Source organism: Panthera tigris, chromosome B1 (assembly GCF_018350195.1).
Source record: "Panthera tigris isolate Pti1 chromosome B1, P.tigris_Pti1_mat1.1, whole genome shotgun sequence".
Classification (NCBI taxonomy): domain Eukaryota; kingdom Metazoa; phylum Chordata; class Mammalia; order Carnivora; family Felidae; genus Panthera; species Panthera tigris.
This window is the reverse complement of record NC_056663.1, coordinates 183,820,431-183,844,839: the sequence shown is the minus strand read 5'-3', so window position 1 is coordinate 183,844,839 and position 24,409 is coordinate 183,820,431. Positions and strand designations below refer to the sequence as shown.

General features: G+C 40.7%; 1 protein-coding gene across 1 annotated transcript in view; it reads left to right on the top strand.

Moving 5' to 3' along the window:
- The first annotated feature begins 1,116 nt into the window (after positions 1–1,116).
- ZCCHC4 (zinc finger CCHC-type containing 4) overlaps positions 1,117–24,409 on the top strand; it is a 50,105-nt gene continuing 26,812 nt past the window's right edge. The window contains exons 1-5 of the mRNA XM_042984834.1: positions 1,117–1,264; positions 2,261–2,379; positions 3,114–3,196; positions 16,288–16,563; positions 17,400–17,480. Coding sequence (XP_042840768.1) covers positions 1,138–1,264; positions 2,261–2,379; positions 3,114–3,196; positions 16,288–16,563; positions 17,400–17,480 — 686 coding nt within the window. The 5' untranslated portion in view covers positions 1,117–1,137. The remainder of the gene's footprint in view (positions 1,265–2,260; positions 2,380–3,113; positions 3,197–16,287; positions 16,564–17,399; positions 17,481–24,409) is intronic.

Genomic DNA, 24,409 nt, shown 5'->3' with positions numbered 1-24,409 from the left:
ACTTTTCCACCCATAACCGTGCGTATGTGCGTCTGTATGCTATAATGTCTTGAAATTGGATAGACTGATTCTTCCTTCTTTATTATTTTTCAAAGTTCCTTTAGCTACTCTAGTTCCCTTGCTTTTCCTATAAACTTCAGAATAATGTCTTTACCTGCAAAAGTCTGGGATTTTGATAGAAATGGTGTTAAACGTGTACATGCACTAAACCTGGGGAGAACTGACATCCCTGCTATGTTGACTCTTAACATAGTGACACAGTCTCTACATTTATTTAGACCTCCGATTTTGTCATTAGCATTTTGTAGTGTTCCACATACAAGTTCTGGACATGTTTGTTAGATTTACACCTAAGTATTTCATTTATCTCAGCAGTTGTAAGTGGTATTTCATTTCTAATTTGGGCGTTCACGTGATCATTCCTAGAATATGGAAGTAGGATGGGTTTTGTATGTTTCCTTATCTCATATCTTGCAACTTTGCTGACCTCAATTTCAGCTGGAATTATTTTTGCAGATTCCTTGGCATTTTCTATGTAGACAATCATGTCGTATGCAAAGAGGGACAGGTTTATTTCTCTCTCTCTGATGTCTAGATGTCGATGCATATGCAACGATAACGTTCAACTGTTAACAGTTGCCCAAGAGGTAGAAGATGACAGCGTGACTCTCACTTTGGGGAAGAAAGAAGAGGATGTTTCCCTCAAACGCGGTTGCTGCAGCTATTTCTATTGTCAGCTACTGGTGGTGGTGATGCTGCCTTTTGGTCTTAAAACCCCACCAAATCTTTGCTCCAAAGAGTCATCTCATCTTTTGGCTTTATTCTTATGAGAGGATGGTGCTTGGGGTGCTAAGGGTAGAGCAGATAATAGGTGAGCTTATTGCACAGGTCCAATAAATTGCGTGCAAATATCCCCCCCCCCCATTTCCCCAAACCCTTACCCTGGTCTGCCCGCCAGGGACCCCTTTGGGGGCAGCCAGGGGCAGAAGAGACTGCCTTTCGGGGCGTAGCCTCAGCCCCGGCGGTCTCAGCTCCTCCTAGACGCGCGGGGGCGCTGTGAGTTCCCCGTGCCGCGTGGCGGCACTCTTTCTCAGACTCCTTTGTTTGCACGGAGGCTTTCGGGACGGTGGCGGGAAGATGGCGGCCCCCAGGGACTGGCTGGGAGCGGTGGAGGAAGAGGGGAACTCGGGTCTTCAGGGGAGCTCGGGAGTGGAGGTGGTTTTTCCTTCTGATCCCGCCACGCCTGCCCCGCTGTGCCCTCACGGTGGGTGCGCGTTTGGGCTCTGCCGAGCTTTCGGGCGCAAGGGGCGGGGGTTAGCCTGAGGATGCCATGGGCTTCTTACGGCTCCCAGATTTTCATGCTCTCTACCACCATGTGTGATCCCTAGAAAACGCCCTTTCTTCGGGACGTAGTGTTTTCAGCTTATTTAAGACACCGTCATAGGAAGTCCTCACTGTTGCGGTTTTGGCTCCGTGGCTGTTACATTCCCCTCCCCCCCTCCCCGCCAAGGGAAGAGACAGTCTAAGCAAAGGGGATGCATGTTATTGAGTAAATCCGTTGCCAAGTACTTGTGGATTTCATTGGTTGTTTTGATATCTTTATTTTAAAAAGTTAGAAAGAGGGGCGTAGCTAGTCGACTGAGCCACAGACTCTTGATTTCCGCTCAGGTCTCGATTCCAGCGTGGTGGGATCGAGCCTCCCCGCCCCTCCCTCCGTGCGCTGAGCATGGAACCTGTTGAGGAGTGTCTGTGTCCGTGTCTCTCTCCCTCCGTCCTTTCCCCCGCCTCGCGCGCTCTCCCTCTCTAAAATAAAAGATAAAAATTTAAAAAGAAAGGGAGAAGAATAGCGTGAATTATTGCTTAGAAACCAGACCTAGTTTTTCTCTAACTTATGGAGAGAGGATGTGCCCAACTCCAAAAGCCCAAATTTTCACTGAAAGGATAACTGGGTGGAGGTGGCAAAATGCTCAGTTCTCTGGACCCTGGCCATGTTTTAGTCTCAGGAGCCAGGTCATTCATCATGTAGACAGCAACTGACTACGGCATTTTCTTTCTGGAGAGACTAGTTTGTAAAAGCCATTTCTTCAGTCCTCAGTGTCTAAACATTGTGACGGGGAAAAAAAAGTAATTAAACAGAGTGTAGGTTGAATTATGACAAATTGTGCGTAAAACCAAATCAAGCTTTATTTAAGGGCAGTGAAAACTAAGAACTTGATGTAGATGACGGTTGTTGATATGTTTTGTCCCTTTCTGGAACTAGGACCCACTCTTCTGTTTGTAAAGGTGAACCAAGGGAAAGAAGAATCACGGAGGTTTTATGCCTGCTCAGCCTGTAGAGATAGAAAAGACTGTAATTTTTTTCAATGGGAAGATGAAAAGGTATATCAACTTTGTGGACATATATGTTTTTATTTTTGATGTATGTGACAATTTGTTTGAGAATGTGTGAACCAATAAAAACGCAGTTTGAGCATTAAATGAGATAAATCTCTTTGGATAGATGAAGATATGGTTTTTGGGTCAAGGGACTGGAGTTTAGACCTACTCTCAACTCTGATTACTGATATTGTAAATAACTGTCTCAAAGACAGTTCCCTTTAAGATTCAGAGGTGTTAGTATAGATTTCTCCCTAACGAGTCTAGGTTGTGATCATTTCAGGCAGTGTTTTAGAAAAACTTTTTTTTTTTTAAACATTTGAGTGAGCATCCTTTATACAGTTACTATATGACTGATGAAGGCACCTAGGGATGTAGTTATCAGCTTGGTATCTTCTTGGACTCAGCTCCAGTTGAAGTTTCTGAAAATTTTGTCTAGAAAAATTCCAGCTGTGTTGGGTTTCTTGGAACACAGTCTTGTATACGACTCTCCCGCACGTCTGTTAAAATCACTGTGAGATAATCCTGCAGGGCTTTAATATGTTAGGTATTGCTTCGTACTACTCTAGAACTTTACCAGTTTAATGTGCTTTGTTTTGTTTTCCCCTGAAACAGATGCTTGTTTACAACATTGAGCTGCTCTAATTGGCCTCTTAATGTCAGAATGTGATACCGGGTTTTCTAGGATGGTAGGAAGTTTGGTAGTTTATTAAATGTTTTTTTTAATTCTTTTCCAGTTGTCAGAAGCTAGACTTGCTGCCCGAGAAGCTCATAACCGAAGATGTCAGCCTCCTCTATCCCGAACGCAGTGTGCAGAAAGGTGCTGATGTGGTGGCATTTCTATTTATTATTTTTGTTTTGTTTTTTTTTCCTGGGTCCTTAAATTTACTTTCATTTTTTAAAAAGTTTTTATTATGGTAGAATATATATAACATAACATTTGCCATTTTAATAATTTTAAATGTACAGTTCAGTGGCAATTGTAGTCACAGTGTTATGCGATTGTCACCATTATATATTTCCAAAACCTTTTCGTCATCCCAAACAGAAACTCTCTGATCATTAAGCAGTAACTTCCCATTCCAGTTCTTCCCAAACCCTGGTAAGCTCTCATGTAATTTATGTCTCTATGAATTTGACTGTTCTAGTTACCCTATGTAAGTGGAATTATGTATTTCTGATTTGGCTTTTTTTGTGCCTGGTTTATTTCACTTAGCATGTTTTCAGGGTTCATTCGTGTTGTGGCTTGTGTCAGAACCTCATCCTTTTTATGGCTGAGCAATACTGCATCACACACACACACACACACACACACACACACACACACACGCCACATTTTGTTGATCTATTCATTCATCAGTGAACGCCATTTCCACCTTTTGGCTGTTGTGACGAATGCTACAGAGAACATTGGCATACGAATGTCTGCTTGAGTCTCTGTTTTCAAGTCTTTTCTATATATACCTAGGAGTGGGATTATTGGATCATAAGATATTTCTGTGTTTAGTGTTTTGGTGAACCACCAAACTCTTACCCACAGTGGCTACACCATTTTACATCCCTACCAGCAACGTACAAGGATTCCAGTTTCTCCACATCCTTGTCGATACTTACTGTTTTGTGTGTGTGTGTGTGTGTGTGTGTGTGTGTGTGTGTGTGTGTGTATGTTTTAATTATCTTAGTACTTGTGAGGTGATGTGTCATTGTGGTGTTGAATTTTAGGTCCCTAATGAGTAATGATGTTGATTATCTTTTCATGTGCTTGTTGGCCATTTGTATATCTTCTTTGGAGAAATGTCTATTCAAGTCCCTCGTTCATCTTTAATAGGGTTGTAATTCTTGTTGTTGAATTGCAGGAACTCTTTATATGTTAAGGGACATCAGACCCTTATCAGATACAGGATTTTTACACACTTTTTCCTATTCTGTAAATAGCCTTTTCACTTTCTTGATGATGTTCTTTGATGCACAAGAGTTTTTAAATTTGATCAAGTCCAATTTATCAAATGTTTGCTTTTGTTTTCTTTGCTTTTTGATGATATAGCTAGGAATCCATGACCCTATCCACTGTTATGAAGATTTACCATGTTTCTATTTTGCAGCACTAAAAGAAACAAAACACTTTTCGAAAACTGTGGACATTTATTTTTAAAAATCTACATTGTTGAAATGTTTTATTGAGTGACTGGAAGTTGAATCCTGGATTTAATTCTTTGGAGATCTGTGAAAGGCCACTTCCTTCTGTGTCACAGGCCTTGTTCCTGTGTGCTGGGAGAAGCTCCTTGCGAAGCCCCTGGTCTGGGCTGCTGGTGACAAATAGGTTTTTACTCTCACAGCAAGTGCGCTGGCTCCCTGGGCTGCTGTGTTCAGAAGGATTCTGAGGTCTTATCTAGGCTAAGTGGAAAGGAGAACTAGGCTCTATTAAAAACATCCTTCTTGGGGCGCCTGGGTGGCGCAGTCGGTTAAGCGTCTGACTTCAGCCAGGTCACGATCTCGCGGTCCGTGAGTTCGAGCCCCGCGTCAGGCTCTGGGCTGATGGCTCGGAGCCTGGAGCCTGTTTCCGATTCTGTGTCTCCCTCTCTCTCTGCCCCTCCCCCGTTCATGCTCTGTCTCTCTCTGTCCCAAAAATAAATAAAAAACGTTGAAAAAAAAAAAAAAACATCTTTCTTGAGCTTCTTGGATTTTGAAGTCCTTTGATGGAGGAGGCTTTTCACAGGATAACTTGATCACCCCTAACCAAAGTACTTAATCAGTGATGACCATTTACTATATGGGAATCCAGTCAACAGTACAAAATATTTAAAAGGAAGTTAATGTAAATTGAGCACTACTGTGAGCGGGCTAGTGGGCTAAGTGTTTCACATGAGAATTATTTAATCTTGCTGAGGCAGTTTATTTACTTAGATGAGAAAATTGAGGCCTGGCGCAGATGAGGAACTTCATTAAAGCCATTACTACTGGAATGGCTTAGCAGTGACGCAGACTTATGCCCCTGATTCTAAAACATTTTTAAACATGAAAGCAGACGCAGATTAACATATGGTATGTGCTGATTTGATTTAAGGAGATCTAAGTAGATAAAACATGAGTTCTATAGAGATCTATTGTAATGACATAGAACACCAAAGATGCAGAAAGTACAAAGTAGAAAAATATCACCTGTGATCTCTCCCCTTGAACCCCTCATTTTGTTCATTTTGTAGTATTTTCTCTCAGCCTTTTTGACCTGTGCTAAAGTCTGTTTTACAAGGTTGTCATCATAATGTATACATAGTCTCTTATACTTTGCCATTTCAATTCTACCTGATAAGCATCTTTTTTATATTATTACATAAGGATATTGGTGATTCAATTAAACTATAAGAACATCTTGGTGATCTTGTTTCCTTGTATAAGAACATTTCAGTCTGGAGCTAAACCACTGTTCTGTCTTTGTGCTGCCAGAATATGGCTTTTTGATAATAATTTTTGAAATTCATATTTCATGTTAATTGGAATATAAAAGCATTGGCTAAAATATGAAGAATTAAAGAATTTTCAAAAGGTTATTTCTCAGAGGTCATGCTGTCATTTGTAATCTAGTGCTGATTCTTTAGAACATGTCTTTTTAAATTTTATTATTTTTTTTAATGTTTATTTTTGAGAGAGAGACAGAGCCCGAGTAGGGGCGGAGCAGAGAGAGAGGAGACACAGAATCCAAAGCAGGCTCCAGGCTCCAAGCTGTCAGCAGAGAGCCTGACACGGGGCTTAAACCCATGAACCATGAGATTGTGACCTGAGCCGAAGTCAGACGCTTAACTGACAGAGCAACCCAGGCGCCCTGAGAACATGTCTTAATAAAATAATTTTCAACATCTGAGATCATCTGTAACCCATAACCTTGGATTTTGTTGCCCAAGGTTGCTTGCTTGTTTGCTTTTTTCCTTCTTTCCTTCCTCTTCCTTCCCCTTCCTTCCTTCCTTCCATCCATCCATCCACCCATGCATCCATATATTCATTCTTTGTTGAGGTCTCAGAAAGAACTTAAAATGCAAGTAATGGAGTTGAGATACACAAAGATAACATCGTGCTAAGAAGAATGTGTTAAATGTAGACAGTATTTATAGGAAAAAAAGCTGGGTGTTCTCGGAGGTCAGCAGTGATACAGCTACCTTGTGCCTTAGCTGATCAGTACCGTTGAAGGACATGGGACTGGAACAGGTTTTGGAGGATGGGTAGAAGTTGAAGCTTTTTGAAATGCACTGGCATTGATTTCACTGCCTCGTTCTGTCTGTGATTGATGCTGCATGCTTTGTTATATGCTTTCTGTGGAGTAAAACATTTGAAATCAGTCATTCCTCTAAACATGTAAAATTTTGGCTTTTTAAAATCAAAGGCTTACTAAGTTAATTATTCTATGTTATTAAGTACCTGTTCTCTTAGAGTGTCTTCAGCTGGAAACTCGCAGTTCGTTCCTGTGTGTAAATGACCCAAAGGATGATGTACTGTTACTTGACGTTGTAATTGTTTTCTAAGTGAACTTTCTACAACTCATTTACAAATGGTCTTAGGAAATAACTACACCATTTGAAAGTATTAAAATGCATTTAAATGTGATTCCTATTCTATAAAGCAAACTTTTATCTGTTACTGTGGAGTAACAATAGCTTTTCATTGGCAATTTCTTTTCCAAATTGCTAGAAAAGAAATATGTAGCTAGCCATATAAATTAGCTTGTTATACTTGATTTTTATTACGGAACTGGCTGTCCTGCACAGATGGCTAGGTGCTACAGAAGAGGATTGGATATTTGTTTTTTTAACCTCACTCTTTGAGCCATGCTTTTGATTTCATGTGTTCAGTTGACAGATTTACATTTTGTGTCTGAGATTTGACTTTCCTTATAGTTTCTAGCTGCCTGTCATGCCCTGAAATGTTATTCTATTATGTAGTGTGCTGGCACCTTTATTGTGACCTATGAAGTCTTAGAGAAGATATATTTTAATGCTAAAATAAGCAATAATTTATGTGCATCCATATGGTTTTGTTTAGTTGATAACTTCATTTGGTTACGTTTTTTTCAGAGCTCATTTAAACTCAGATTTTCAAGGTCTGCTATTAGGGAAATGCCATAAACGTAATTCGTCTACTCCAGGAAAGGCAAATGGAACATCAAATGGAGATCAATAAAAATGACATTTGAAATGCTAGGCTGCAATTTGTGAATCATGCTGAGCCATGCAGCAGAATGAATTTCCTCTGCCCCCCCCCCCCCCCCAGTATGTGTAGAAAGTACCAATAAGGGGGGAGAGCTGAGTAATCTTCAGTTCTCATGTTCTCATGTTCTTCCTACCAAACCTCTAAAAAGCCTTGTGTCTGAATATTAAATTTAAAGCAGTATACTTGAATGATTATGATGTGATTTTGAATAGAAAGAAAAACGCACAAGATCTCAGTTTATCTTTTGTCAAGGAAAGGTTAACAAACCAGCAGTCAAACTTTCCGAAGAGCAATTTTGACAGGGCACAAAGATCTCGAGGTGGAGGTTCACTTAACAGTATTCTTCTTTTCCTTTGTTTACAAGTAATTAAACTCAGTGTCCTCAGTGCCTTCAGAGAGTCCTGTGTCATGAGCAAATTGTACACCGGTCATTCATGGTGTTTTTAAACTTTCATCTCTTCCTGGTGAATTTGCGTCTTCCTCCTTCAGTGGGCATCGCTTGGTGAGTGACAGGTGGTCCTTTGGACTGGGTTTAAGTAACAGACCCTGACACAGCTCTAGCTGTGGGGATCTTCCTTCTCTTTGTTCCCATAAAGCCCTCGATTGTAGTCGTCATTCTCTCAAGGATGGGTATTTACTTCCCTAATATCCAACGTATGCCCTGTTGTTCCGTTTTAGTTCCTGACTGCACGTGTCATACCCTTGCGTTTGGGGACCGAATTGTAGATGACGGCAGTGACACGTGTAGTTCCAGCAGTGCATTGAGCCGAGTTGAAGAGATGGTACCATGAAGGGCTGGGACAGTTTTGCACGTGGAGGGGGTGGGGAGGGACCATCCCAACCACATCCAGCCCTCCGTCTGGCTGATGGCGTTAAAAATCCTGTCTCTGTCATAGTGAAAAAATGCGCATCTTAGAAGTGATGGACTGGGATGGCTGGATTTTGCTTTGTGATCCTGTCTGACTGGCTTTCGTTTAGTGGCTAGATTTATCTCATTTTCATAGCGGGTATAATAGATAACACTTGATCTTGGTTTTGCTGTATTACTTGATGCTTCCTGGTTTTCTTCTCTTTGTTCTCTTTCACTATGTGGCGTATGTTGGCTTTGCTTTGTTTTATTTAATGTGTGCTGCTTCTGTTTTTTTTGTTGTTCTTACGGTTGCTTTTCTAGCTTTTTATATCCTATTTAATCCTTTCTTTAGATGGTCTTCATCCATCTAAAAATGAGAGATAATGAACTATCCAATTTTGGTTGATTATATTTCTTTTTAGGAATACCCTTTATGCCCTTGAATATTGCTTATTGCTCTTTCCCTCGATTTTTCACTTTGAAATGATATCTTTTGGTCTCTGCCTCTAACACATGAGAGCACCAGTGTCCTTACACTGTCTCCCACTTTCTCTGGGACTTCTCCGACCTCTTGTATTGGGATTTACGTTATTTACATTTTATACTGTAACCATAATGCCCATATGGTTCCGTTTTTATTCTGTGGTTAAATGGATTCGGTGCTTCCTGGAAGCCCCTTTGCTGTACTTGCTTTATTTATCTCCCCTATGGCTAACATTCATATTCTCGTGGTTTTTACTTTTTAAGTAAAAGTCTCACATTAATCGGAAATTTTCAATAAAAATTCCTATATGGCTGTTGCATGATTCTGTTGATATGAAATACCCCAAACAGGCAAATCTGTTGAGACAGAAAGTAGAGGCATGCTTGCTAGGGGCTGGGGGTTGGGGAATGAGGAATGACTGTGGACAGGTTCAAGGTTTCTTTTTGAGGTGATGACAATGGTCTGGAATTAGATTGTGGTGATAGTCGCCCAACTTCACGAACACTCTAAAAACTGCTGAATTGTACACTTTAGAAGAGTGGTTGTACGGTATGAGTTAAATTTCAGTCAAACCAAAATCTTTACGTGGCAATGGAATCAAACAGTTCTGTGAGGTTTCACAAAGAACAACGCTCCTGTTTCCACGCTTACATTTCTCCTCCCCAGCAGCAACTACAGTCAGCCGTTCTGGCTAATTATTTTAGAATTTGCCTTCCTGTCTGTGAAATACAAAACATGCTTGCATTGCCACTTCCTGATTTATCAAGTTTTGGAATTATCTATTTCCTGTGGAAGAGGAGGGTTTACCTTTCTTCCTCTCCTCTCCTGCCCTCTCCCCTTCACCTCTACCACCCCCCACCTCAGAATCTGTACCTTTTCACTACCCCATTTGTATATGGTTACATCATAATTTTTGGGTTAGATTCATATTTTAGTGTTTGCATTATTATAACTGTGTAAATGCTGCTCATAGCTGAACCATATAAGAAATCATAGTAAGCTCTTTCCTACACAGCTTTTTGTTTTCTTTGGAGTTAAGAATACTCTTGGATTGTTTTACTGTTGTAGCTGCTGTTTGCTTATTTATGTGCTTATCACTGCTCCAACCGCGAACCCTCTGCCAGTTGTCTGAATCCTTTCAGAACATTCAGATGTAGCACAGTCTTTTAGATCTTAGAGAAATCTGTCCTAGGGCTTTCAGAAATGCTCCAGTCTGGAATGGTTTCCCTTTCTACCTGGCACCTAGCAGTCCTGCAGTTTCTTTAGCAAGGACTTAGATTATATGACTACATAACCTGAGTTCTACGAAGTCCTTTATTCTTTTTTTTTTTTAAGATAGTTTTTCTCGGGTACTTTTTTATGTTTGTTTCTTTTTTTTTTTTTAATGTTTATTTATTTTTGAGAGAGAGAGAGTGTGTGCGCAGGAGAGGGGCAGAGTGAGAGGGAGACGCAGAATCTGAAGGAGGCTCCAGGCTCTGAGCTGTCAGCACAGAGCCTGACGCGGGGTTTGAACCCATGAACTGTTGAGATCGTGACCTGAGCCGAAGATGGACACTTAACCGACTGAGCCACCCAGGTGCCCACCTGCTTTATTCTTGAGCGGCACTGACCCAACTATAAAATTATTCAGATTACATGTTTTCCTTGGAACAATTGCAGGATTGCATCATGTCCTTCAGAGCAGGACTTCTTAAATGATCTGTGTTAAAGGATCGGTCTTTTGTCTGTTTGCCTTTTTAGGTTCTTGTTTTTATTTCCTACCCATTGGGGTCAGATACTTTTGTAAACCTGATAAAGATAAATTAAAGTAAAATGAAAGGCAAATGAAGAAAAGAGAAGACATACAAAATACAAGCCCACATTTTTTATTGTTAATTTGAACAGACCTGAAAGTGCTCTAACTGGTATAAAAATTTCTAAATACATACTCTTGGTGTCTGTCTTTGTGTCATCAGGAACTGGTAACAGTTGACCTGCCAGCACCAGTTCGTGGCCACTTTGTGAGGAACACTGATCTAGAGTTAAATGTGGTGCTGTAGAAATCTGAGGCCAACCTGATTTTTACTGTCCAACAATTTTGGAATCTTGTGTTTCTGGAAATACCTTTATCTGTGCCGATACTTGATTGATACCTTTGCGGATGATGGAGTTCTACGTTGGAAATATTTTTCCCTCAGATTTTGGAAGGCAGTGTTCCATTTACTTTGTCTTCATTTTAGCTGCTGAGAAGTTCAAGTTCAAGAAGTTCATTCCTGATCTCATAAATGATCTGCGACTGTTTGATCCCTCTGTCATTTTTTCTTTTTTTTTAATCTTTTTGTTCCTAGGGGTATGACATTTCGTGACTATCTATCTTGATGTGAGTCTGTTATATTTTATTTTGCTGGGTATTAGGGAAATCCTTTCAAACTGGAAACTCATGTTCTTCAGTTCTGAGAAATTTCCCAGCATATATTCCCATTGTCAACGAATGAAAAACCAAATCTCACATGATGTAGGGCTGATTACAATCCATTTTTGGTTTAGTATTTTTTGGGGTCATCTTTATTTTCTTTGAGTTTAATTCTTGCCTTTTCTTTAAAGCATTTTTAAAACCTTTTATTGTGGGACATTTCAGCCATATATAAAAGAGAGAACAGTATAAAGAGTCTCCTACACCCACACCCAGCTTCATTTGTCATTAATATGTAGTTAATTTTATTTCACATGTACCTTCTACTGTGACCTCCAGTGTAGATATTACATTTTATCCATAAATATATGCACCTCAAGAAATAAAGCCTTTAAAAAAACCGTAATCACAATACTATTAAAATGCCTAAACTATGAATAGTTCCTTAACGTAACATGCAGTTAGTATTCACATTTCTCTGATTAGCCCGTAAATACTATTAGCCATAAATACTGTTTTATAATTGGTTCTTCAAACAGGATCCAAACAGGGTTTATGCACTGTAGTTGGTGGATATCTTTAATCACTTGTTTATTGAAAAAAACAGAGTAATTTGTCCCATAGAATTCCTCACATTCTGGATTTGCTTGCTTGCATCCTGTAATGTTGTTTAACATTTATTCTATCCCTGTATTTCTTGTAGAGGTATCGTCAGACTCAAGTTCAGTTTCAGGGGACAAAACTCTTTTGTAAGTAGTGGGGCATATTCCCTTTTGAATTACATCAGAAGATAGATAATGCCTTGTTATTCACTTGGTGTGACTTTAAGATTGATCATATGCAAAGTAACCAGTCTGTAAACAGTACAATTGATTTTGTGTATTAATCTTTTATCGTGTAATCTTGATGAGCTTACTAGGTTTAGCAACTTTTAAAAATATTTCCTCAGAGCTTTCTACATATACAATCATGTTGTCTGTGAAAAAAATTTTTATGTTTCCTTTCCGATCCGTGCCTTTTATTTCTTTTTCTTGTCTTATCAAAGTGGCTAGAATCCCTAGTAAGTGTTGACTAGAAATGGTAAGCGTAGACATCTTTGCTTGTGTCCCAATCTTGGGAGGAATGTATTCATTCTTTTACCAGTATGGTGTTAGCAATAGGTTTTTCTCAGATGCCTCTTAGCAGGTTGTGGAAGTTTCCTTCTGTTCCTAGTTTTCTGTGAATCTTTCTCATGAATGAGTGTTTGATTTTGTCAAGTGCTTTTTTCCTGCATTTAATGAGATGATCATTTTGTAAAAGATTGTTAATTTGGTGAGTTGCACTGATTGCAACATTAAACATTAAAGCAGCCTTGCATTCCTGGGCTAACTAACACTTGGTCATGATCTGTTACCTTGTTTATACACTGTGGTTTTGATTTGCTAAAATTCCGTTAATAACTTTTGAGTTTGTGTTTATGAGGTTTATTGGTCTTTAGTTTTCTTACGATTATTTTTTTCTGGTTTGGTGTTGGGGTCATTCTGGCCTAATGAATGGAGTGGGAACTGTACCTTCCTCTTCAGGGTACTGGAGGAATTTATGTAGAATTGGTATTGCTGCTCTGTCTTCTTTCTTACATTGTTCCCAGTGAGAAATCTGATATCATTCTTAATCTTTGTTCCTCTGTACAGTGTCTTTTTTTCTTCTGGTTTTAAGATGTTCTCTTTTTCACTGATTTTGAGTAATTTTACTATGTATGATGCACCTTGTAGTTTTCTTCGTGTTTCTTGTGCTTGAAGTTCTCTGAGCTTCTTGAGTCTTTTGATGTAATTTTTGGAAAATTGCAGCCATAATTTTTTCAAAAATTTTTCCATCTCCCCAACCCCACTTGGGGGCCCATTTTCATGTATTTTTGGTCCCTTAGGGTTTCATTTTGGGTAATTTCTAAGACTGTGCCTTCATGTATATGGATCATTCCTCTGTCACGTCTGAATTTCTGTTACTCCCATCTAGGCTATTTTTCCACTCAGACAATTAAAAAAAAAAAAAAACTTTAAAGGTTCAATTTGGGTCTTTTTAATATTTTCTATGTTTTTACCTAACAAGCTCATTCTTTTTTTCTTTTTTTTTTTTTAAACCACTTGAACATACAGTATATAGTTACAGTAAATGGCTTTAATTTCTCTCTGATCATCTTTGTCATTTCTGAGTCAGTTTGATTTGATTGTTGTTGCTCTTGTTGTTTTTCCCCCTCGTCATGGGTCATGTTTTCCTGTTTCTTTACATACCTGTTGGTATTTGATTCAGTGCTGGAAGTATCAATTTTACCTTGTATACTGGATATTTCTTATTCCTTTACATATTTTTGAGCTTTGTTCCGGAACACAGTTGTTACTTGGCTATAGTTTGGTATTCTCCAGCAGGACTTGGCATACCCCAGCGTGCAGACCGCCTCTAGTCATGCCTGTTCATTTACACATTGGATTTGTAGTTCCTTTTGTGCTACGATCACAGCATAGATGTGACAGAGAAACCAGATGGCCTGCCAAGCTCCATATTTATTACCTGATCCTGTACAGAAAAGGTTTGTTGTTCCTTGCTTTCGAAGGTTTATCTTCAAGCTTTTGGGCAGGACTAGAGCATCTGTGGGGTAGGGCTGATTTCTCCCCGCTCCTGAAGCAGTACCCTTCTCAGGACCGCACCTGATGCTTGGGTTTTAGGAGGTTTCTCCCTCGGACTGCTTGGTAGACACCGACCCCGTGTCCTGTTGGGTGTCTGGCGATTATTCCACCTGCTCCTTTCCAGTGGTTCTCTTCCGCGCTCTGGATGCTTCCTTCGCCTGCGTGTGCCGATCAGTACTCAGCTACGGACTCGAGGGGAGTCGTAGCAAACCGTGGAGCTCCCTCTCTCTCCGCGTCCTGCTTTCTGGCTGGGATGCTCCACATGTGCATTCACTAGTGCTCTGCCCTGTGAATTCTAGCTGCCCTGGCCTCCACGAGTTCCCAGCTCTGCTCATCCATTCCCTGAGCTCTGTTTGGGCTTTCTGTCCTCTGTTGCCAGCTCTGTGCAGGCGGCAAACTGGCAGCTGTCCTCCCCCTCAACCCTTCCCTTCTCTCACCATTCCCCATTTCGGCTGCCAGTTGTCCATTATGTTAAAGCCGCAGTTTCATGTTATTTTGTCTGTTTAAAAGATTTTTTTTAATTTTTTTTTTTTTTTACTGTTTTTATTTATTTTTGAGACAGAGAGAGACAGAGCATGAATGGGGGAGGGTCAGAGAGAGGGAGACACAGAATCTGAAACAGGCTCCGGGCTCTGAGCTGTCAGCACAGAGCCCGACGCGGGGCTCGAACTCACGGACCGCGAGATCATGACCTGAGCCGAAGTCGGACGCTCAACCGACTGAGCCCCCCAGGCGCCCCGTTTAAAAGATTTTTTGAGGGCCAAGGTGGTCAGTCTGGTTTCCGTTACTCTATCATGGCTGCACGCAAAAGTCTTCAAAACTCTGCATTTAATAATGAAAGGGAAATAGTAGTGAATTCAGTGTTGCTCTTGCTGGAGAATGTACTGATTCTTTCTACGGCATTTCATGTCCCTTTCCTCTACCGACAGTCTTACTTTGAATTACTATAAAAGTTTCCTCTAATATCGCTTTCCCTTTTCTTTCCAGTCATAGATAAAGCTGTCAAAAGCACAGTTATCATGGAAATAGAAACATTTAAATTACTGGCATGATAAGCCTATTTCTTGCTGTAGCCATTCAGAGCTTCGATTTGTCACTGCCGTGGGTGCTTTGAAGTGAAACTGTGCTTAGATATAAAAAGTTTTAAAACCCACTTTGATTCTGTGTGAAGTTCACAGTTTTTCCAGTGCAGTCCCGGAGTTCAGTTCAGTTGAAACTGTATGGCTCCGCTCCAACGATAAGAACCCTTTAGTGGACTATGCGACATGCTTAGATTCAGACATTTCTGACCCGCCATAGGCCTCAATAGTGTTATTTGGTTTTCTTTTGTGTCCCTACTCTGATTTCATAGCTGCTAGTGGCTATCCAACATCAGTGTTTAAAACGTACAGTGATTGTTTTCTCTCTTTAATTATCTCTAATAAAATGGAAGAAAAAAAAAACCAAAGCAGTAACTTTGAAATCAGATAGGAGGATGATTTGAAGGAGACCGAATGGGCTATTGGTACAGTTTTTTAAGGCTCTGGGTATTGTCTTGCTATTTTGGGGATGAGCTTTTGCAGAGCTGCTTCCATCAGTACTGCTAAGAATAGAGGAACTTTGTGGGAACATTTTTTTCTTTTAGGAGGTAATTTTTCCCGCTAACTATGCCATAAAAAATTGAAGAACGATCTTAATTTCTCATTTTAAAATGACTGTCATACCGAGCCAGACTGCTTAACACTTCAGCGTTGGAACACATGCATTTGTCAATAAATTTAAGCGTGATAGTAGTCTCCATTACTACTACGTTGTTTGAGTAATATATTATATTCACATTTTAAGTGGATATTGATCTTCATTCAGTGACTGAATCGGAGCATCTCAATTCTTACAAAACTGCTGATTCTTTTCTACTTTGTGGGTATGCAGCCAGACATAAATTCTAGCCAGCATTCCACAGATTTTTCTTTCCTTTGCTTCTTTACACAGTACTCTTCAGGAAGTAATAATACTTTTGGCGGGGGCCCTGGGTGGCTCAGATGGTTGAGCGTCTGCCTTTAGCTCAGGTCATGATCTCACGGTTTGTGAGTTCGAGCCCCACGTCAGGCTTTGTGCTGACAGTGCAGAGCCTGCTTGGGATTCTCTCTCTCCCTCCCTCCCTCTCTCTCTCTGTCTGCCCTTCCCCTGCTCTCTCTCTCTCTCTCTCTCTCTCTCAGAAATAAATACACATTTAAAAAATTAAAAAAAAAATAATACTTTTTGCATACTAAAAATAATAAAGAGAAACTGTCTTTAAAACAGCAGACTTCCAACGTATCGCTTTGTGTTTTGTTATGTCCTGAAGGTACTTGAAGTTCATTGAGTTGCCCTTGCCTGAGAGGAAGTTTTGTCAAAGATGCCAGCAGTTGCTGTTGCCGGACGACTGGGAGAAGCACCGCGAGCACTGGGTGGTGGGCAACATCTCTGTCGGCCAGCTCGGAAGGCCCAGCCAGCTTCTCCGTCCACTGGAGAACAAGAAGACAAACGCCCAGTACTTGTTTGCCGAGCGTACCTGCCACTTCCTGGTAGACCTGCTTCCTGCCCTTGGGCTCACGAGAGTGCTGTGCGTTGGCACACCAAGGTAGGTCACGCGATTTTATTTACTTATTTTTTGATTTACATCCAAGTTAGCTAGCATCTAGCGCAACAGTGATTTCAGGAGTAGATTCCTTAATGCCCCTGACCCATGTAGCCCCTCCCCCCTCCCAATGATTTTTTTTTTTTAAAAACTTCTATCCCCACTGTTGAAACTGTGAGACGGAATTATCAAGCAGCTGTGTACTATGTTCCGAGACATCACACGCAGCTTTAAATATACAAAGGAAGTAGAAAGCATGGTCCTTCTCCTAAGGAGTTTGTATATGTCATTTGAGAGAAATCTTTTTTTTTTTATGTTTGTTTATTTTTGAGAGAGGGAGGGAGAGAGAAAGAGTATGAGCAGAGGAGGGGCAGAGAGAGGGAGACGCAGAATCTGAAACAAGCTACAGGCTCTGAGCTGTCAGCCCAGAGCCTGACGCGGGGCTTGAACCCATGAACTGTTGAGATCGTGACCTGAGCCGAAGTCGGACGCTTAACCGACTGAGCCACCCAGGTGCTCCTCGAGAGAAACCTGTATAGATTTCTGTTATATGATGGAAGGTTCCTTCTGGTTTGATTCTTGACTTGTTTATAATTTTAGACTTCTCTTTTTCAAATAGGTTCTACCTTTTAAAAAACACTTGAAAACTGAAACAGTTATATTTGCCAAATTCACTTCAGTTGTGTCATTGAAATATTAGAAATACCAGGAGAACATTGGTGGGTTTTTGTTTGTTTTGTGTTGTTTTTTTGTTTTTTGGGGTTTTTTTTTGGTTTATTTTTTTATTATCTATGGCATTTGTAATTCCTTATTAAATTTGCTTTCATTAATTGTTTTAGGTTGCATGAGCTGATCAGGTTGAAAGCATCAGGTGACGAGAAGTCTAACATTAAAAGCCTTTTATTGGATATTGATTTTCGGTAGGTTTACAAAGTATGGTATTTATTCTCATTTATTGTCGCCTTTCTTTCTTTCTTTCTTCCTTTGTTCCTTCCTTCCTTCTTTAATGTTTATTTATTTTTGAGAGAGAGAGAGAGAGAGAGAGAGCGAGCCCGAGTAGGGGAGGGGCAGAGAGAGAGGGAGACACAGAATCTGAAGCAGGCTTCAGGCTCTGAGCTGTCAGCACGGAGCTCGACCCGGGGCTTGAACTCACTAACTGCGAGATCATGACCTGAAAATCAGACGCTTAACTGCCTGGGCCACCCGGGCACCCAGTTGTCTCCTATTCCTTGTTAACGTTTTCCTCTTATTGTTTGTTACCGGTTGCATTCCTTTAACATTCAGAAGTAGTAATTGGTTAGAAGCCGCCTTTTTAGTCATATAAACTCCACTTGTAATCTTCCGTATTTCAAACACGAAGGCAGTGGATTCCTTCTTGCTGATGTGCTTCCTAAACTCTTTCAACCAATGTGTCTCATTGTCTTGGGCTTATAATTTAGAGATCAATTCTTACTGAGTGAAATTTCTTCTCATACGCTTATTTTTCAAAGATAATTGTGAACTTCCTTCAGGATTTTGTTTCATCATGTTGGAAATGTGATAAGATACTTATTTTAAAAGATCTTCCCAGATGATGCGCCTGTTGTCTTTCACTGGAAATAGCCTGAAGTCAAGGGAGAGCTAGGGAAGAGACAGGTGTTAAAGCAGAGGATTAACAAACAGACAAAGTCTGTGGGAGAAGGCCAGAATTAAATGGCGTCTGATGTGTTGGGACAAGCGGAGATGAGACTGACAGAGGACCACGGGTCGTACCTCCCCTCAGGTGGTGATTTAGAAGCACATGTGTCCATCCACAGTCTCTGTGATTCTGTAAACTTGGACTTCCCTTCCTTACTTGCTGTAATTACTTGGATTCCCCAGGATCAGGGTGATGCTATGAAACACTGTGTTCTTAGTATCTTTTACTTGTTCTTGACTATGTCAAAGGGAGCAGGCACTGTGTTTCTTTTTATGTAATCTGATAGAGTCTGTTTGGCTAATATTCCAGTATTTGTCAGAGAGAATCTGTGCAATTTCATGTGCTTTCTCTCGCTAAAAACAAGGCCAACAGATTTTTAAAGTGGAAAAGTTACAACAAGAAGTGCAGCTTTTATCATTTATTATTACTATTTTTAAGATTTCCAGGTCAACTTTAGGTGGTCTAATAGAGGCAGCTACATTTCTCAGAAATAAGCCACAGTTTCTGTAACCTCTCATTCCGTATTAACAGGACTAGCACAGCGATTTCTGCTTAACATGAGCGTGGCTTGGCAAGATGTAATTCCATAGGTGATGATACAGACTTTTGAAAGAGAAATTCAATTTCTTTTTCTTAAATTGAGATATAATTCACTTAAAACTCACCAAGTTAAGGTGTATATGCCTGTGGTTTGGGGTGTATTCATTATGTTTTGCAGTCATCACCACCATCTAATTCCAGAACATTTCTGTCACGCCGAAAAGAAACCTACTCACTTCCCCTGGCGGTCAGCGATCTGCTTTCTGTCTCCGTGGATTTGTCTCTTCTGTATGTTTTCCATAAATGGAATCATACAATGTGTGGCCTGAGTATGTGGCTTCTTTCACTTGGTGTAATGTTGTCAAGGCTTATCCAGGTCATGGCACCTCACGGTACTTTATTCCTTGTAAGGCTCCGTTAACATTCCATTGTACCGATAGAGCAGATTCTCTTTTAAAACACCACATTCCTTTCCTGAGGAATGACTGTTAAGTTATTGTAAACATGTTATTTTGAAGGTGGAAGTGTAACTTTGGGTTCTTTCGATAACGGTATTCACAATACCTGGTGCTTGCGTTGAGTGCCTGTCCTGTGTCAAACCCTGCTCTAACTCATTCCGTCGTCACATTCACCTCCCCGGTGAGGTCGGTGCTGTCCTCATCCTCATTTGCCAGGTGAGAAAGCTGAGGCACAAAGAGGTGAACGGGCTTGACCTTGTGGTTGTAAGCGGCCAAGTCAGGACTCAAACCCAGTTAGTCTGGCTCCAAAAGTTAAGTTACCCTCTGAAAATAACTTTGCTTTTGAACTTGTATATGAGCCTTTGTTCTGTAGCCCGTTTCTCTCTTGTCATCCTTCCATCTCCCTTTCTCCATCTGTCCCCGTGCCTGGTCCACGAAGGGACCTGGTTCCTGCTGGTTCGTCGGCAGTGGGTTTGGAGGCTCCTCACGTGTTTACAAGAAGGCACTCGTTAGTCGGGCACCTTATATTGGAGCCCTGGAAGTCTGTTTATGTCAAAGAGAACGTGTTGGCTCATGTTACCGGAGCCTGTGATACAGCAGGCCTCAGTCCAGGCGAGGTCCTGGGTGCTGCCCTGTGTCGTTCGGGCTCCGTCTTTCTCTCTGCACCTCTCATTCTGTCTTTCTCCGGGTTGGCCTTATTCTCTAGACAGTATACATCACACACTTTGACAGCAGCAGCTTTGAGCCCCTGGAGTCTTAGCTTCGCTGTCCAGTGGCCGGAGGCACTCTTTCCTGACAGCCCCGATGGGAGAAGGGCTGGCTGGGCTGGGGCCATCTGCCCGTTCCAGAACCATCTCTGTGGCCTGCCAGGTAGGGTGGCCCTGCAACCCTGACCAACCACATGGAGTGGGTTCACCAAAGGAAACCCTCTCTTACCATAGGTACATGAGAGGTGACAAAAATCACATGTCCACAGCTGAATTACCTAACATCATGTGTATCAGTAGGCAATAGTGCTCATGTTCCTGCCTTTGGGACTTTTACCTCCATGAAAATGGTACAGTGTTGTCTTTCTTTGGTGCAGTCATGGTTCTATGTGTTCTGATTCATTCAAGTCAAGCTTTTTCCAAGCCAGTTGTGGGGGACTGTCTTGTGCACAAACTAGAAAAAAATCAGTGATTCATTGTGATTTGCTCAAATTCCAAGAATCTCTGGTTTACTTTTAACAAATCTTTTTATTTTTATTTTTTTGACAGAGAGAGAGAGAGTGTGTGAGCAGGGGAAGAGGAGAGGGAGAGAGAGAGAATCTTAAGCAGGTTCCACTCCCAGCCAGGAGCTCAACACAGGGCTGCATCTCATGACTGAGATCGTGAGCTGAGCCGAAATCAAGAGTCAGACCTTAACCAACTGAGCCACCCAGGCGCCCCTCCTATTTTAGCTCTTTAAAGAGACAAGATCTTTAATTCCATCACCCAAAACATTCTGGATTTTGGCTTTTTAGGTCTTTTTTATGCATGTAAACATTTTGCAAAGAGAGAATCATAATCTTTTTTCCCCACTATATATCAGTCATATTTTCTTTTTTTAAACTGAGGCATGTTTCATGTAGGAAAAGCGGGGTTTTAGTATTATTCACAAGGTTGTGCAACTGTCACCACCACCTAATTCCAAAACACTTCCGTCACCTTTTTTTTGTTGTTGTTTGTTTAAAATGGAAATTTTTTTTTTGTGCTCGGTACACCAGATAGCATGCGAGCACTGTCATGACGAAACACAGAAATATGCAGATCAACGCGAAACAGTAATTTAGTTTCCATGAAGTGCTTTGGCAACATAGTCCTACGAATCTTTCCTTCAGCTAATTTGACTATACATTTCAGTAAGGTAGAGGTAATGGATTAAGTGGAAGTTAGCTTGTGAAGTTTTCTTAGAAATAAAACTCCAACTTTATCCATCCATGCCAGTTAAACACTGTAACTAAAACTTCCAAATAAGTGCGAAAGGAGATGAAGGAGTTAGTTCCCTTTTTTTGCTTAAACAGTCCAGAGGAAAATGGTGACGACAAATACAGAAGGCAAACTGTTCAGACTGACTGATCTAGGATACAGTGTTGCACTAAACTTCCGCCTCAAATTGTGCTAAATGCTCATCGTTAATAACATTTCCATCACTTTTTTTTTAAGTTTATTTATTTATTTTGAGAGAGAGCACACACATGTGAGGAGGGGAGGGGTAGAGAGAGAGGGAATCAGGCTCCACTCTGTCAGCATGGAGCCCGATGTGGGGCTCGAACCCACAACCGTGAGATCATGCCCTGAGCCAAAATCAAGAGTTGGACGCCCAACTGACTGAGCCACCCAGGCGCCCCATTTCCATCACTTCTGATGGAGCTGTCTCTCCATTATCGTGGTCCCAATAAGTGATCTCTTTTCTCTCCTTCCCTCAGCCCTTAGCCACCACTAATCTGTTTTCTGTCTCTGAAGATTTGCCTGTTCTGGATATTTCATAAAAATGGGATCATACGACATATGGTCTTTAGTATCTAGCGTCTTTCATTTAGCTTCGTATTTTCAAGGCTCTTCCGTGTTACAGCATGTATCAGGATACCAAATTTTGATCCACTCATCAGTTGATGGACACGTGCTGCTTCCATTCTTTGGCTATTTGGAATATTGCAGCTGTGAACATTTGTGTACAGTTTTTGTGTGAACATAGGTTTTATTGTCTCTTGGGTATTGTGTTAATCTGCTAGGGCTGCAATACCAGAGTAACCATAGATTGGATGGCTTAAACAATAGTAATTTATTGTCTCAGTTCCGGAGGCTAGAAGTTCAAGATCAAGGTGTCAGTAGATTTGGTTTCTTCTCTTTTGTTTTTATTTTATTTTATTATTATTTTTTTAAATTTACATCCAAGTTAGTTAGCATCTAGTGCAACAGTGATTTCAGGAGTGGATTCCTTAATGCCCCTCACCCATTTAGCCCATCCCCCCTTCCATAACCCATCCAGTAACCCTCAGTTTGTTCTCTATATTTAAGAGTCTTTTATGTCTTGTCCCCCTCCCTGTTTTTATATTATTTTTGCTTCCCTTCCCTTGTGTTCATCTGTTCTGTGTCTTAAAGTACTCATATGAGTGAAGTCATATGATATTTGTCTTTCTGTGACTAATTTCGCTTAGCATAATACCCTCCAGTTCCATCCACGTAGTTGCAAATGGCAAGATTTCATTCTTTTTGATTGCTAAGTAAAACTCCATTGAATATATATACACCACATCTTTTTTATCCATTCATCCATCAATGGACATTTGGGCTCTTTCCATACTTTGGCTATTGTCGATAGCGCTGCTATAAACATTGGGATGCATGTGCCCCTTCGAAACAGCACACCGGTATCCCTTGGATAAATGCCTAGTAGTGCAATTACTGGGTCATGGGGTAGTTCTATTTTGAATTTTTTGAGGAACCTCCATACTGTTTTCCAGCGTGGCTGCACCAGCTTACATTCCCACCAGCAGTGCAAGAGAGATCCTCTTTCTCTGCATCCTCGCCAGCATCTGTTGTCGCCTGAGTTGTTAATAGCCGTTCTGACAGGTGTGAGGTGGTATCTCATTGTGGTTTTGATTTGCATTTCCCTGTTGATGAGTGATGTTGAGCATTTTTTCATGTGTCGGTTGGCCACCTGGATGTCTTCTTTGGAGAAGTGTCTATTCATGTCTTTGGCCCGTTTCTTCACTGGATTATTTGTTTTTTGGGTGTTGAGTTTGAGAAGTTCTTTATAGATTGTGGATACTAACCCTTTTTCTGATATGTCATTTGCAAATATCTTCTCCCATTCTGTTGGTTGCCTTTTAGTTTTGCTGATTGTTTCCTTTGCTGTGCAGAAGCTTTTTATTTTGATGAGGTCCCAATAGTTCATTTTTGCTTTTGTTTCCCTTGCCTCCGGAGATGTGTTGAGTAAGAAGTTGCTGCAACCAAGATCAAAGAGGTTTTTGCTTGCTTTCTCCTCAAAGATTTTGATGGCTTTCTGTCTTACATTGAGGTCTTTCATCCATTTTGAGTTTATTTTTGTGTCTGGTGTAAGAAAGTGGTCCAGGTCCATTCTTTTGCATGTTGCTGTCCAGTTTTCCCAGCACCACTTGCTGAAGAGACTGTCTTTATTAGATTTGGTTTCTTCTGAGGCCTCTCTCCTTTGGTTGTAGTCGGCCATCTCACGGTGTTCTCACGTAGTCTTTCCTTTGTGTGTGTACGGCCCTAGTGTCTCTCTCTCTCTCTCTCTTTTTTTCAAATTTTCATATAAATTCTAGTAAGTTAACATGTAGTATGATATTGGCTTCAGGAATAACATTTAGTGATTCATTACTTATATACAATACTCAGTGCTCATCACAACAAGTGCTCTCCTCAATGCCCATCACCCATTTAACCACCACCCCTGCCCACCTCCTCTCTAGCAACCCTCAGTTTGTTCTAATCTTTAGTTAAAAGTCTCTTATGGTTTGCTTCCCTCTCTCTCCTTTTTTTGTCCTTCTCATATGTTCATCTACTTTGTTTTGTAAATTCCACATATGAATGAAATCATACAGTATTTGTCTTTCTCTGACTGACTTATATTTCACTTAGCATAGCCCCAGTTTCTCTTTGTATGTCCACATTCCTCTTTTATAAGGACACCAGTCATCTTGCATCATGGACTGCCTTAATGATCTCATTTTAGCTTAATCACCTTTTTATTTTTTTAATTTATTTTCTTTTAATATATGAAATTTATTGTCAAATTGGTTTCCATACAACACCCAGTGCTCATCCAAGATGCCCTCTTCAATACCCATTACCCACCCTCCCCTCCCTCCCACCCCCCATCAACCCTCAGTTTGTTCTCAGTTTTTAAGAGTCTGTTATGCTTTGGCTCTCTCCCACTCTAACTTCTTTTTTTTTTTTTTTTTTTTTTTCCCCTTCCCCTCTCCCATGGGTTTCTGTTAAGTTTCTCAGGAGCCACATAATAGTGAAAACATATGGTATCTGTCTTTCTCTGTATGGCTTATTTCACTTAGCATAACACTCTCCAGTTCCATCCACGTTGCTACAAAGGGCCATATTTCATTCTTTCTCATTGGCACGTAGTACTCCATTGTGAATATAAACCACAATTTCTTTATCCATTCATCAGTTGA